Raw genomic sequence first — 16,003 nt, 5'->3', positions numbered from 1 at the left:
TTTTTGTTTCAACCCTTAATTGATCAACTCTGCCTGAATTATGATATCTTCAGTTTAAAGTAATTAACATTCCATCCCATATCATGTAAAAGGGGTAGCATATGCCACCGAAAAAACACATTTTGCCCCTCCACCCTTCTTATTGATGAGACATTAAAACGTAAATCGAAAAAGTACAATGGAAAGGAAATGGCTTGTTTGCTGTTTCGATTTCCTTGCCATTTTTAAATTCCTTGCTGCAGTTTGCTTCCGCAGATATTTGATTTAGCAAGAAAAAGATTAAACTTAAAAATGCAACATGCACCCTGTCTCCAAATAACAAGAAAAATGTAACTCGCTATTACAGATATACCCTCAGGATTGTGTTTTTAGGTCGTGTTTTTCCTGGTCTCCCCTCCCCCCTGTTTTCTCTCCTTCCTCTTTGTTTGCTCGATCTGCTTGATCCTCTTCTAGGTGCCTTGTCTCCTCCCAGCGACAGCACCGGCTTTGTGATTGGCCAGCTGAGAGGATAGGAGGAGCTTCCCTGTTGCCCTTGCTGTTTTTCAAGCTCCCGGATCAGCCCTGTCGTCAGTTTCGGTAATAACCAGACGAGGGAAACATACGTCGTTTCGAAAACGTTTTAAGCAGCCTAAAAACGGCATAAATAGCGCTTTATTACACGTACATTCAAGGAGATCATCCAACCAAGCGAAGGAGTTTTATAATTTGTCCTCCGTAAAGGAACAGAAAGGGAATAAGGGATTTTGTCGGTGACCGTGTCCTTCCTGTCCAGCCCTTTGTTTTTTCACGGCTGCGCTTGAGCAGACGACAATAGCGCCCCCGCGCGAGCCAACACAAAGAGCTCGAGGATAGGGAGCCAGGCGAGAGCTCGAGCCTCCTGCCTCGCGAGCAGCTTGGGGCCCCACAGCTCACTTGTCCGATGCGGAGTGAGAATGAGTCCCGCTCTGGAAGCCCTCATGCAGGCGGACGGGACTCCTTACCCCGGGAAAGGGGTAATGCTTGAGCCCTTCGTGCACCAGGTAGGAGGCCACTCCTGTGTGCTGCGATTTGGGGAACAAACTATATGCAAGCCCCTCATTCCCCGGGAGCACCAGTTCTACAAGAGCCTCCCTCCAGAGATGAGAAAATTCACCCCTCAGTATAAAGGTAAGACCCCCCATCCCAAATATGCAGGAAGTGTAAACCTAAATGATGTTGTTTTGATGCAAAGCTGCTACCTTTCATATATGCTTTTCAATTCTTGTTCTAACAGTGTGCAATAAATCTTCATTGAAAAAAATATTGCTTTGCAAATATCTATTTGTTCAGATCGTAAGGATTTTATTTAGCTTTGGGTAAAGTCTCATTTAAATTGATTGCTGGTTAAAATAACACGGCGTACACAACACACTGCAATATGTTTTTGTATACCTATAGATAGACCCGTTTCTATTTTCAATTGTAACCCAATGTGACTGGATCAATGACACCACAGCATTTTTTCTAGATGAGGCTTTTATCTCAAACTGGGGGGGGGGGTTCAAGTATCATCCAGGCTGAGGGCCTGGAAAGCAACTAAAGCGCCCTAGTCCCTACAAGTGTTTTGCGTCGGTTTTAAGATGGCTTCGGTTACAAGATGATGAATTCCTTCCACGGGGATCAAAAATAAATGGGGAAGATCACTTGAGTATATTTCCACCAACATCATACAAACATGGTCACACTGTGTCTTGCTGTTCTACCAACATATATTGCCAACTGTATCATTAGTACATGCTATACAGATACGGGCCTGTATGACGGAGTTGGGACACACACTGGTTCCTGACTTCTTCATTCAGAATGGATCTCAGAAAAATACCCAGGGAAGATGAGGAGGGTAAATAGTAGAGGAAAAAAGCTATTCTGACTCATGGGGCCTCTGACCCTATTACAATCACACAGTAATAATGGGAAGAGTTTTTGCTTTGGTTTTTTAAAGAACATAGTCATTTCTGGTGTTTTTTTATTCTTATAGATATAATCATTAAAAGACAATTTCAGGGACACCTGACATTGGCCTGTTATCATGATGAATTTAACAACAAAACACACTTTAATGAAACATTATAATATTGTAAAATTGTCTGCATCTAGTGTTAATTACTGTGTGAAGGGCTCTGCAATGTCAGCTTTGAACTTTTGAACCTAATGAAACAAGGGTCATTGGTAACGATTTGCTACTCTTTCAAACCAGGGCTGTTATATTACATCCACTGTATAGTATCAGACTATTACAATCTTAATAGAGTCACCTATTACACTAATTTATGAGGCCTTGTACTGAAATGACTCATATGTTCCCACACTCACTGAGGTGGTGTGATGACATTGCAGCTCTGGGTGGACGGTGTGAGGACATGCTCCGGGCCTCCTGCAGGATGGTGATGTCAGTCAGTGCGCATGACATTAGCCTGCGGAAGAGATGCGGATGCTGGGTCCTCAGGCCCGCTGTTTAACATGCACACGCACTCAGATGCATTTTTTTGTTTGGTCAGGTTGTTCTAAATCACAATTTATTTTCTGTTATCGAGGGCTGTTATTAAATATGACTATAACTTGTGTTGGATGCTGCGGCCGTTTCTGCCACTATCTCTTCTATACCAGTTTCAGCCTCATCACTACTTCCTGTCTGTGGGTTAATCTCTATTAGCCGCTGCAGCTGTGGTTTCTTTTCCAAGTGCGACACATCCCCCACCCCACACAGAGACTCACAACACACAGGCCCTTTTTAGGGACCTTTACCAGGGGTGGGGGGGACTACCAGGGGGGCTTTTCTTGGATCGTGTAATAAATAAATATTGTCACTAATGTGTCTCTTTGATCATTAAGAAAAAATAAATGTTTTTTTTAACTGTTTCTAAAACTGTGGTTGATATTCACCTCAAAAAATCTGGGGGAAAATGCAATTGTTCTTGTTCTATAAAAGGCCTGCTTAATAAACTGTGTATACAGGCCAAATGTCACTGAAAATGAAATGACTGTTTGTAATGGGGTTAAGCACCACTCTGTTTCTTCTTTAGGTGTTTGATGTATGTTTTTGTATGTGGAAAGTGGGAACTGTACTTCATTTTCTCATGTCATTGCAGACGGCTTGTAACTCTGTTTTACGAGTTATTGTGTGTGTGTTTCATGAGGATGTTTAGCCATTTTTAAATAAATGTCCTTCTCAGTTTGACACATTTCAGCCTCGTGTGGTATTTGTCTCCTTTCCTTAATCATGAGTCCTTCAAATACTGTTTGTGGTCTTACATTTGTTTCTCTTCATATACAAATTCTCTGTCCGCCTTTCACTTCATATTTATTTCACATCTACAGTTACTTCCATTTAGTGTTGGTGCATGTGGAAATGTGAACAAGCACATTACTGTTCGAGTGTGTCAACATCTTTGCAGAAATGTGTTTTTTAAATGTGGATTCAAACATTTAATGATAAATAATTACCTAGTATTTTACCCATTATTACGAACTATTACCAACATATAACAATTTATATTGATATAAAATAGGTCAGTACTCATAACCACTCTGCTGCTTCATCTCACCTTCTCTCAGGTGTAGTGTCGGTCAGTTTTGAAGAGGATGAGGAAGGGAACCTGTGCCTCATCGCCTACCCCCTCCACAGTGAGTCAGGGGATCTGGAAAACAAAGATCCCTCCACAGACTGTGAGCCTAAGAGCAAGATGCTGAAGTTGAGCAAAAAGAAGCAGTCCTCGTTGCTTTTGGAAAATGAAAACTACAGCAAAGACAGAACTCGACACAGCCGTAAAGAAGAAAAGATCATGAGGTGACGATGCTCCCCATACCACCTTAATGTTTAAAAAAAACGACTAGACTATTCATGATAAAGTTCTGTAACACTAAACATGTTTCCTTTGTTTTCCACTTTGCAGTTATAACCGGGAGGAGGTGCAGCAGCAGCAGCAGCAGCAGAAGGCAGAGGTTCTGTACTTCAGCCTGGAAAAAGGCAACGTGGTGCCACAGATCAAACACAACCCCTGGAGTCTTAAATGCCACCAGCAGCACTTACAGAGGATGAAGGACAATGCAAAACATCGCAACCAATACAGTATCCTTTCATGAATAAACATCTGCTACTGGGTGTCTCCAATGTGCAGTAAAATAGACTGATGAGTCTTTGATGTTAATATAAACTTATATATTCTGAGAGTTTATGGGACTATTGTTGTTATTTGATCCTTGACCCCCTTTAACAGAATTTATTCTATTGGAAAACCTGACGTGGCGCTACACAGTACCATGTGTCTTAGATTTGAAGATGGGAACTCGCCAACATGGGGATGATGCATCAGAGGAGAAGAAAGCCAATCAGATTCGCAAGTGTCAGCAGAGCACATCCGCCTCTATTGGAGTGCGACTTTGTGGCATGCAGGTATGATACAGAAAAAACTCCTTTGCATTGAAGTTGTTTGTATTGGTTACATTTGGATCAGTGGTGCTCATGATTCTGTGTCTGCAGGTGTACCAGTCCGACTCAGGCCAGCTGATGTTCATGAATAAGTACCACGGCCGTAAGTTGACCCTTGCAGGCTTCAAAGAGGCGCTCTACCAGTTCTTCCACAACGGGCGCCGCCTGCGGAGAGAGCTGCTGTCCCCGGTGCTGCGCAGACTCCGGGAAATGCAAGCTGCACTCGAGGCCTGCGAGTCCTACCGCTTCTACTCCAGCTCCCTGCTCATCATCTACGACGGAGACCCTCACAGGACTCCTCCTAGACCTAGACACCGTGGTGGGGAAGAAGGTGACGAGGATGAACCCTCTGATGATGATGAAGAAGAGGAGGTAGATGATGAGGAGGAGGAAGGGGCTTTTGGCTTCCGTTGTTCCTCCTCAGCCGGGAGCAGTGCTAGTGTGGCGGGAGGGAGCAACAGCAGTCGCTCCTCCCACAGCGCAGGAGAGTCCAGCAGCACCACGGCAGACGTGCGCATGATTGACTTTGCTCACACCACCTGCCGGCACTACGGAGAGGACAGTGTGGTGCATGAAGGCCAGGACAGTGGGTTCATTTTCGGCCTCCAAAACCTGATCACCATCATCTCCCAGCTGGAGGATCACAGTACTGACTGAGGCTGGACTGAAGCCAACATTGTCTTAATTTCAAGCATGGGAAGAGCTCATAGAGCTGAAACCTTGCTACTCTAAGGTGCATTGCCCTTACGCCTACTTGAGGGTCTGACCCCCCTTCTGCTTGGGGGGAACCTCATCTCGGGGACAGGGTAGAGTCAATGCGGCCCTTCCTGCGCTCTCCCTCACCTGCCAGAGGACAGGGCTGCCTGTGCCCTTACTTGCACTTTTCTCTTTCTGGGACTGGTCCTTTTCTTTCATGGTAGGAGAAATGTTGTATGAGGCGGCGGTCTCTAAACAAACACAGGGACTCCTGTAGCATTCTAGGACCCCCCCCCCCCTCTCCTCCTCTGGTACAGATGAGTTTCTTTACTGTTAAGTTCTCTCCGAGAGAGAAAGAGCGAGGCAGAGAGAATTAAAGCTTAAGTGTAGTTCTAGGAACCTGACGTGGTGCTTTACCTGTGATATGTCATATGTTTTTTTGTAAGAAGTTTGGACTGCAGGTCCCCCGCAGCACAGCACATTATTAGGGGGGAAGTTGACTGTATAAGCTGACCTTGGCTGGCTAGGTCAGCAGCCGTGTGGCAATTGACAACTTAAGCTTCTGAAAAGGACATTACGTGTTTATATTGGTGTCTCTTAAGACTTCTGCAACAAACAAGTGTCTACGGGCACTTGGATTTACACTTATTGCTGGAAGAACAAGTTTATTTAGCTCTAGAAGAAGGGATTTGCCTTTTTTCAACATTTGCTTTCTTCCCTTTACTTTATTTCCTATAATTTAAAGAACCTTTGAAAAAGTAATATCTTTGTTTTGTCACTGTCTTTGTTTTTGTCTGATTTTCTCCTTCATTCCTGAAACTTTGACTAAACAAAGAGAATATATTGATTTAAAAACACTAGCTACAAAGATTGAATAGAGGCTATTTATTTGAAAGGATTGTTTAAAAACTTAAAAAATGGAAAACGGCTACATTCCATATTACCACTCTATCTGTTATGATACCGACTTTGATTTATTTTGTTATTGCAGGAGCCGATGTGTCTCTTGTATCTGTGTGTTAACAGTGTCTTAAAAAATAAAGGCATTTATTTGTTGTAAAAAATACTGTCTGTGTTGTGTTTGTTATAATAATATGCATTCACTGGACAAGAAGTGAAGTGGGGGATGGAAAATGAAATGCGAGCGGGATGCTGACACCAGATCTGGGATCCAGAGAGTTGTAACATAAGTATATGCAAGCTGTGGAAACCATGAGTCAACCTTTTGAGTTGAATACTGTATGGAAAATAGGGACATTTTACCATGAATCCATCATCATTAACCTTACACAGGGTTAGGGTGCTGATGCACCACCTTGTCACTCACACACTGGAGGAGGGAGTATCGCATAGCAAAACACACATGACATAAGAGCCCAGGGTCATCACACAGTCCAACTGCAAAGAACACTTTAGTAAACCAAAGTGATGCATCGCTCTCACAACACAATGTGTACACTTATTAAAGGTGGGGTATGTAATTTATTTCAGAAACACTTTTTGTTATATTCCATGGAATGCTCTTAACATCCCGATAGCAATGAATATATTAAATGCTTTGACAATAAATACATTAAAAAATGTCATCTGTGGAAGCCGTAGCGCTGTAAAAAGCACGACCAATCATTTTAGCCGGCCCGGCTAAAATAACTGGATGGCCTGTCAGCCTTCCATATGTGCACAAACCGGCACAAACTTATCTTGTGCCCTCATTGGTCATGTGCGCGTTCGTGCATGATATCTATGCGTTCGTGTGTGTTGGAGGAGGGGCTCTGTAAGGAAGTGGCAGATTTTTTCCGGTTGTGTATTTTTCAAATTCTAGCGCACTCGAACTGGTTTCTCCAAAATTACCTACCCCACCTTTAAAGTGTCATTGGAGGCAAACATATCTTCTAATGTTCACTTTGTATATCTAACGGGTAAGTCTATGAAGACATAATGGATTTGGATCCACTAAAAAAACATGTTTGACCTATCCAGACCAATATAAACAGGTTGACAGATTTTTTGTAAACTAGACAAGTAGAACAATTTAAGGCCATACATCTTCCATAGATCCATGTACAATGGTCACTTGGCTCACTGTAGGCCTATGCACTAAAAATAGGAAAAAGGGTATTGCTGGCTTTAGGACGAGATACCAATCGATCTGCATTGACATGGAATCTGAAGCTTGAACTTCGAAATGAAGAGACAAAATCACTGTGGGCTTGCCTGGAAATGGTTTGATGAACATGATCTTAGGTCTTGTGTCAGTGACAATTGACAGATGGCTGGAATATTTCCTAAGCAGACTGAATATAAAAAACATTTGGTTTAGAAGTGATGCAAGTAGCTGATGAAGGATCATGAAAACTGATGTGTGAGTTTCTGTGAAGTAACAACGATTTACAATGTGATTAGTAGCCTGTTTGTGCCTGGTGCTGATTGCTTCCTTTGTAGGCTACGTTACTGCTATAATTTAGATAACATCCATCCACAGGAAAGCCTCTGCGAGGAAAATAGGCTTTCAGGATTTTTCCTTTGTTTGCTCAAACATGCACGAGACAGCATAAATACAAATACTGCAAACCAAGCATTGCATGCTTCATCATAGCACAGAGTTCATTATTAAGCTGTTTAGTTGAGGTTTTTGGCCGTGTTGCCACTGTACCGCGACATCGGAGACTGATCTGAAATAGGGCTCAGATTATAAACTTCAAACATTAAAAACTAAGCAGGAAGCTTTGAAAGGTGTTAGCCAGCAGCTGTTATGTACCTCAACCGAACTCCATAGTGAAATTCAGTCAGCCTAATCAGATTAACAGCACCGGAAAACCCCGTTGGCAAGTCTACAGGAACACTGGTTGGGTGGTTTATGAGTATGTTTAGAATGCTGAGTTGACGCACCTGCTTAAATGAAGGTTGGAGTAGCAAATTACATTTCTAAAGGCTAGGTGATGTTATAGATACAATAGCAGATTCATCTCTGGACAGTTGCATGACGTGTGAAAGGGGTGGCTGTGTAAATATAAAGGCCTTCTGTTTGTTTCTTTGTGTGCAAATCGACTTGTGTGTCTATAACAAACAGGAGACATGAGCCAACAGGAGAAACACATCCACAGTTCACTCAGAGACTTCAGATGACCCACAAACCCATACTCTGTGTGCAGTTTCATATGTAGCCTATATCTTAAAAGATGCTTCATGCAAAACATATTTTAACAAATGCATTACCAACCACCTTTTTGTCTGGTTTTGAGCCTGAATGGATATCAAATCCAATTATGGCTGCATTAGTTTCTTGTTTTGATCAGTGTGAAGCTTTATGTTATGTCATATCTGTCGGCATGTGCAGGATGTTAGAGGGTTTAGTGCAGTGAACATCATCAAAGGAAAGTGAAGGGTGAGAAGGGAGATTATCATTTCCTTTTTTGAGATCTAAAAATAACCAAACCTCCCTCATCTGCTGCCTGCATCAAAACAGAATAAGCTGAATGTGTTTTTCTCAAGCTTATATGATTTAATTGATGAAGCCCAAAAATGCTGATCAGCACATTTTTAGCCTTATTCTTTTGGATGAGTGGGCTCATTTGTCTGTGTTGTGTCTGTGTTGTATGTATATGTGGTAGTGCTGGTGTGGGACATAGGCAGTTGCCTTGGTGACTGCACTGCCTTTTAACAGTGATACATTACCATGGCAACAGCACCGGTATTTTTAGCATATCTTTTAACCACAAAATGCAGGGAGGGTGGGGGGCTTGGATTATTGCTTAACAAAAATATATTTACATAACCTGAATGAATAGCTCTTAGAACAACATGTTATCTGATGTCATGATGTAATGGGGGAAACTAAATGTATGTGTTTATTTATTTGCTTTCACTATATTAGGTAGCATGCTTGTTTTTGAAGTCTCGCAAGCAAACACCATTTAGCACAGCGTTGCAATCACAGGCTTAGTATGAGATTGATCAAACTGGTTTTGCAAGGAACTAAATAACTAGTAAAGCCTGATTGCCCTCAATAGCACACGTGTAGGTGTGAGTTATGACGTGAGGGAAGGTGTGATAAATCGTACTCCAATGACAACACACAAATGCAACGTGGAGGTACACATGCAGCATTGTGTGGTAATTCTGCACGGAGGCCTGTAGTGAAACATGATGGTGTCTGAGCACATGGAAGGACAGACGTCACAGATCAAAGTTTATGGGTTTCTTGTCTTTGTTCTGGCAACCCAAGCTTCTCGGCCTGATAGCTTTAAAAGCCATACTGTTACAGCCATGATCTCATGCAATTCAGCGAAACAGATGTATGCATGTGAGCTCAAAATAACCAAAAGATGCAGAGACATAGATGGACATTTCAGTTATTGCTAATGTACTATACTCAAAGTTTAGAAATGTTTAACTTTCAAGGATTGTTGAAATATAGACCAGAAAAAAAAGTGTTGCATACTGAAATAAATATTTTTGAAAGAGGTGATGAATTATTTAAAATATAGATATGAATGGTATAATAAAAAAGTATTATGCATGTATATAACCTTGTGTCATCTTCGCCTTTCACTAAGCCTCAGGGATAGCAAAGGAGGCTTGATACTTTACATAAAAACAAATGTGAGTCAGAGATAGCCTTGACTTTAAATGGTACAAAATGTGTGTAACATAGTGCACTACAACTTTATCTTTGGTTTGGAATGAGATAGGCACACAATCTAACTATGTTCTTGATATCACCCCAGATCAAAAGTAGACTGCCAATCAACCTATAATTGTGCCTGAGACTCTGGATGTCACCCACAGTAATGTAAAGCCTTTCTGGGACAACATGAATGCAGCCATAAAATACATCATAGGGTATGCCATTCAAAACGAGTTGCTGTTATCTAACAATTAAGAGGTAATTTAAAGAAGACACATGGCACAGTTTGTCCATGGCCAGCTAAAAACATTTATTTTAATAAATGTACATGAAATACGATGCCAGACAAGTAACAATTTCAAATGTGGTATTAATGGAAAAGAGAACGTCTGTGTTTGTATTTGCTTACAGGTAAGGACCACACATGTACAAAGAATATAGTGTGCCAGCATATTATGCAACTCTCCTTGGACTCTGGTCAACAGAGCGATCAGATAACACACCAGGAGTAATATTAAATGACAGTTGATCAGATGGACCTAAGCACACTGTGCTCTGTGCTTTTGTCCACTGTTCATATCAAGCTAGTTGTATCAGTCGGACCAAATGGTTGCTGGACTATATAATTCCTCAGTAGTGACAGACTGTTTTTTCCCAATTACATTACATTACATTACATTGCATTTAGCTGACGCTTTTATCCAAAGCGACTTACAATAAGTGCGTTCGACCAACAAAATACAACTTGATGAAAGCAGAATCATATAAGTACAATTTCTCATCAGTTGCCATCAGAGGTTGTGTCAGGCCCTTCAACAGCTGCTATCAACATTTATTTGTATCTCCTAATCTGTGTGTTGTCTGATCAACAGCCTCACATAGACTATTTCACATTTTAATACAGATGGGTGACAAATGATGTAACAGGTGAATGCAAATCATGCCAGAGAAATGTCCAACACAGCAGGAAAGAGCTCCATCAATGTAGGGGCCGAGCATTCCTCAATCATTTTCTCTTTGCCAATGACCATTTTATTACTTCATATGCATCATAGATATTTCGGAAATATGGAAGAAGCTAAATATCCAGTTGTATGTGGACAATACTATTTTAACTAGTAAATACAAGGACAGAGAGGCTGTGAGATATCCAGAGGAAAAGAAGAGTGATGTGTGTGATTCTGACACCTCAACTTGAGTCTGGCATTAGCAGCTGACTAGGGAGGAACCTGCATTTCTCCCTATGGGTTTCCACTTAATATGAGCATGAGTAAGTGTGTGAGCATGTGAGCATGTGAGCCTTATCGCCGTAAGTCTAACCACCAAACAAGATGTGGAAAGATATTTGTTCCCACATCACAGGGCACTCACTCTCATTCTCCCTGCAGCAAACCAAGTGAAGTGCTTAAAATAACCAAGACAGGACAAGATAGGCAGAGGAACCATGGGTGTACGCTTAGTGGTCTGAAATAATCTGGATTAAGTCTGATGAGTACAGTCGAGTTAAGAGCGATTAACTCCTGCAGGGTCATGTTGTGGCTCGTCACTCACACCACATTCTCCTGTCAATGGGATGGTTTAGTTGTTTTGGTTTTAAAACATGACTGCATTAATCCTGCTCACACACTTTTCCCACTCCATACATGTTGTGACACCAGACTCTTTCCATGCAGCAATTGCAGTGCTCATAGATGTATTATAATGAGGGAGTGTGACTATATACAGGGTGTAGGCAGGATGTTTAAACTAAAAAGTCCTCTATACTGTAGCTCGATACCTTCTAATTATTGTAATAAAGATTATAGCTGGGAACATTGACAATGGCTTCATGTCATGTTGCCTAGTTTATCCCTCTTGAAGATAGTTCAGCTGGTAGTCTTCAGTCTAAAAGACAAAGCAGGTATTGTTCATTGTGTGTTGTTTCATGTGCTTTAGAAATATTAAATCTATTATTTTTGAATAGAGTTGTGCATTCCGGTTGCTTGCCTTTAAACTGTGTTTATTTAAGCTTTGCAATTGCTAAGATTTAGCTGTCTAATATCCTTGGCAATAATGTTATAATGAATGAAGAAAAGGTCCTGTTAGACAAGACATTTTACTTTGTTATAACAAGTCCCACACATGATTGCTGGGGTCATTTGGCTGTCATGGCTGTTTACATTAAGAGACTCAATGTCCAGGAGTCTTCAAACATGTTACATAAGACATTTATGTTGTGAAAGGGAGATTAGCGGGGCGACAAAAGCAAAGATAGCAAACGCCTCCCCTTTTGGGATTTGAAGGAGCTATTATGTACAAAGCTTTATCTCTGATTTAGACATCACATGTCACTTGTTTCTTTATTTTCCTCAATCCCACTACTCTGTCTGTCGGTCTGTGATACCTGTTTTAGCCATGCTAGCAGTAGCCTACAGTATATGACTATGGGGATCACTATGTGTTGGTCCAGATGGATTGTGATACATTTTTGTACAAACATTCACATGGTTACTCAATCAATTGTTTTACTGGCTTTGAAGATCCTGTGCATTTTTTTCTATAGCACCTCTAGCAGGATGATGTTTCAGTTTTTCAGAGAGTGATCTCAGAAACTATTCAAATTATTAACATAAACCTTATTTTAAAAATAAATCATGAATTGGAATCATTTAAGTGATTGACCTTTAATCTAGGTATCATCACCAGGCAAACATTTAATCTGCTCAAAAGACTACATTTAGTTTTTGCCAAAACTTAAAGGGGACCTATCATGCAAAATGCACTTTGTGATGTCTTTTATACATACATATGTGTCCCCGGTGCGTCGAGGAACTCACGCAGCGTCAGAAAATAAAACCCTCTCTCTTTTCCTCCGTACCCGAATCTTTTAAAAACGGGTGTACAACGAACGGATACAGATTCCATCCGAACTGACGTCAAATCGGCAGCGGACCCACAGAAAGTTGCTATCAGAAACAATGCCTGACGTGTTTTGGACGTCTTTGTTTACATTAGCAAGCCTCGCTAACACTCAGAGCTAACCTGTACTGAAGAGCACATGTGTTTAAAAAGCAGGATATAAAAAAAGAACTCACCTTGTGATAAACCTGCAAGAGAACAAGCATTTGAGCTCCATACTGTTTCAGAAATAATCATTGACGTGGTTTAAACAGGATGGCGTTTTATCACAACCGAATTTAACTTTATCTCCAGTAGAATTCTGATCAGGCATTAGCTCCGCCTCCTCTTCTTCTTTTTTTTTTTTTTAAAGCTAAGGACCCAAGATCCGCGTTTCTCTAACAGGGCTTCAAAAGAGGGGTTTGAGCAGTATGAGGCATGGCTACAATGGGTGAACTGTTTGGTATTTTGAAAAAAAAACTTCACAGACATTGAAAAATATATAGGTATGGCCCTACAATATATTTTTCAAATATAGCATGATAGGTCCACTTTAAAAAAAATGCATTTCTATTCGTCTCTGCTGTGCCTCGTGTTAAGGGCTATAGCACATTTTAGCACATAATATGTTAAGGTGTTAAACATTAGCGGGCAACAAGTCTCATTGTGAGCATGTAACATGATGACGTTAACCTCTATCTAAAAACATCTCTGCTGTGTAGACTGAGTTCTGGTGTGTTTTGGCTTTGTAATTCTATGATTTGGACTCAGATTACACAACTATTCTGTGAATAATACTCAGATTCTCAGTTTGACGTAGAGAGACTTGTCCTCCATGTTTGAATGAACAACACCGCCACAATTTAGCTGGAGAACTGAGCTGTTTTTCATTAACCCTCTAATGCTGTGTGAGAAAATATCTGTTGGGAGGAGTTATGGGTCTTTGATCTGTAGATGTTTATGTAACCTTGTGCATGAGGTCGAGGACACAATGTTCTCCTGCCTGCTGGATCACAATTAAATCCCCCTTAACACCTGACCTCTTGTACAGCAGATATACTTTATGAATGTTGTGGTGGAGTAGGCCTATCAGCAGTCTGTAGGTCGCCACGAGATCGAGGCAGCTGTTTAACAGAGTTGACCCGCTAAACCAGAGCAGTGGGGGCTGCGCAGTCCTGGTCAACAGTGAGCCACAAGTGAATGCATATAATCAACCATGATGAAAATAGTCATTAAAGGATTGATAAGGTTATGCATATTTGTTCATGACTGTCCTTTAAGAACTTATCATTGATCAATGTACAAAAACTCTTTATTTACTATATCATCCATCATAAGAAGACAAAGACATTGGCTGCAGTTTTTTATTTTTTATTTCAATTGCCCTCTCTTCTTACAGTTTGTGGTACCTTTTCAACTGAGACAATCGTTACACAGATTTAGTTTAAAGCTCCCTAAATATTCTATCCGAAATTCTTTATCTTCTTATCAGTCAACATGCATATAAAACACCTCTATAATTATGTTTCATAACTCTTTGCTCAATGCTATCACATGAATCCCTTTTTATATAATGTTTAAATGAACAATTTATCTAGTTTTTGTCTGTTTGTTTGTTTTTTGGCGCATTTTCATGGTCAAATGTAGTTTTGTCTCCTTGGGCTTATATTGTATTATAGACTTGAGAACCCCTTTGTAATGTATTAATAATCAGAGAAAGAGAAGCAGATGTATAGGTCTCAACACGTTTCTCTTGACTAACCATAGCTGTAGCCAATAGTTTTCCAGAGTCTAAGCATGCAGGCAACAGGAGAAGTGGGAAAAGACAGCTGAGCAGGGAGTGACTCACTCCGCTCAGTCTCATGGTGATCTTGTAACTTTTTACTCCCACCCGAGAGCTGATGTATCCACTGTGCTCCCCTCATCTCAGAGAACCTCACGAACAATCCAGGGAGAGGGCAGAGAGCATAGTGGTATCACACAAAACAGTTCAACTTAGAGTCTATTGATCTCACTAATGGAGGGACTGAGCACTCTCCATGACAGAGTTTATGGAGAGTGCCATACACAGAACAAGAGAGTGAAACCCTCGTATCTTGCATCAGAGGAGGGTGAATCCTCGAGGACAAAACAAGATAAATGAATGTGGGAAAATAGCAGTTGTAACATTCCTTACAAGGTCAAATACTTATATCGAACACCAGCTGTCACAGAGCATATGTGTCCCTGAACACTTCCAAAGAAAAGTAATGTATTAAGAGTGTGTTGGGGTGGTATTAATGCTGCAATTACTCATTGTTCCAAGATTGTATATTGTATATTGATTGAAATACTGAAGTTGCAAGTCAATTTGGTTTAATCAATCAATCAAATATCTATGTATTTATCTATCTATTGGTCTATCTCTCTGTGAGTCTGTCTGTCTGTCTGTCTGTCTGTCTGTCTGTCTGTCTGTCTGTCTGTCTGTCTGTCTGTCTGTCTGTCTGTCTGTCTGTCTGTCTGTCTGTCTGTCTGTCTGATGAAGCAGTAATATGAAAAACCATAACAAATTATAGTAAAAAGCTGCCAGTTTGTCTGTATATTGAGCAGTTTTTTTTGTATACTTGAATAAAATCTTACATACTTTAACAGTGGTACAATTTAGCATGCAACACTTTTGCATTGTGTGCTACTTGGAATAAGGACAGCAATTATGCCTCCACCAATGGGCATTAGTGAGTTTCTGGAGAGGATGTAGAGACACACTGACCTCAGCACACCTGGTCAGTATCTCCGTCTTCTGACAAGGCTTTGGATAAGGCTTTATTCTGTCGGACTCTCTCGTCTATCTTTTCCCTTCTGCCCCAACACTATGGGCATACTGTTATCAGCACATGCTCTGAAAGACTGAGCTCTTTCTCTGTGTGTGCTACCCTCCTCTTTCAACTATGTGAGAAATGCTTCTCAAACTTTTTATGACGTCCTGTTGACTGATACTTTGTCATTGTTAACTGCATTCTCTAAAGAAAGAAAATGGGTACTTTAAACAATTAGATATATTGAGACTGAGACATCTTTTGGACATAAATGCTGTTTGTATGATTATTCCCACTCAATACTTTTGACATGAACTAACCTTACTGCTGTACATATTTTACACTGATCAGCATCTCTCAAACACAACAACGGTATCATAATTGCGTAATGAGTATTGCATGGCATTTATTGACATTGCTAGTTCTTTTTATTTGATCAACCTCTTCATGTGTTATGGTCTGACTTTGTTGACAGTCTTGCTAGCTTGAGTGAAAATCTGTCTCTAACTGCCCTCCCCAGCCAGCATTCAAAAACCATGTTCAGGACACTGCTGCTCTCTG

At 40.8% G+C, this 16,003-nt stretch overlaps 1 protein-coding gene across 1 annotated transcript; it reads left to right on the top strand.

Annotated features, from left to right (window-relative positions):
* The first annotated feature begins 541 nt into the window (after positions 1 to 541).
* On the top strand, positions 542 to 6,207 carry ip6k2b (inositol hexakisphosphate kinase 2b). Its single transcript, XM_034223837.1, has 5 exons — positions 542 to 1,146; positions 3,574 to 3,805; positions 3,912 to 4,087; positions 4,236 to 4,411; positions 4,499 to 6,207. The coding sequence occupies exons 1-5, from the start codon at positions 933 to 935 to the stop codon at positions 5,102 to 5,104; spliced, it is 1,404 nt and encodes a 467-aa protein (XP_034079728.1). The 5' UTR covers positions 542 to 932; the 3' UTR covers positions 5,105 to 6,207.
* The last annotated feature ends 9,796 nt before the right edge of the window (positions 6,208 to 16,003 follow it).

Source organism: Gymnodraco acuticeps, unplaced genomic scaffold, assembly GCF_902827175.1.
Source record: "Gymnodraco acuticeps unplaced genomic scaffold, fGymAcu1.1, whole genome shotgun sequence".
In the NCBI taxonomy this organism is placed as follows: Eukaryota; Metazoa; Chordata; class Actinopteri; order Perciformes; family Bathydraconidae; genus Gymnodraco; species Gymnodraco acuticeps.
This window is presented reverse-complemented; position numbering and strand designations above follow the sequence as displayed.

Bases quoted from the DNA above. Each gene is read 5' to 3' on its own strand.
- ip6k2b (XM_034223837.1), top strand. From the start codon at position 933: ATGAGTCCCGCTCTGGAAGCCCTCATGCAGGCGGACGGGACTCCTTAC. The intron at 1,147-3,573 runs GTAAGACCCCCC...ACCTTCTCTCAG, and splicing joins ATTCACCCCTCAGTATAAAG to GTGTAGTGTCGGTCAGTTTT. The intron at 4,412-4,498 runs GTATGATACAGA...CTGTGTCTGCAG, and splicing joins TGCGACTTTGTGGCATGCAG to GTGTACCAGTCCGACTCAGG.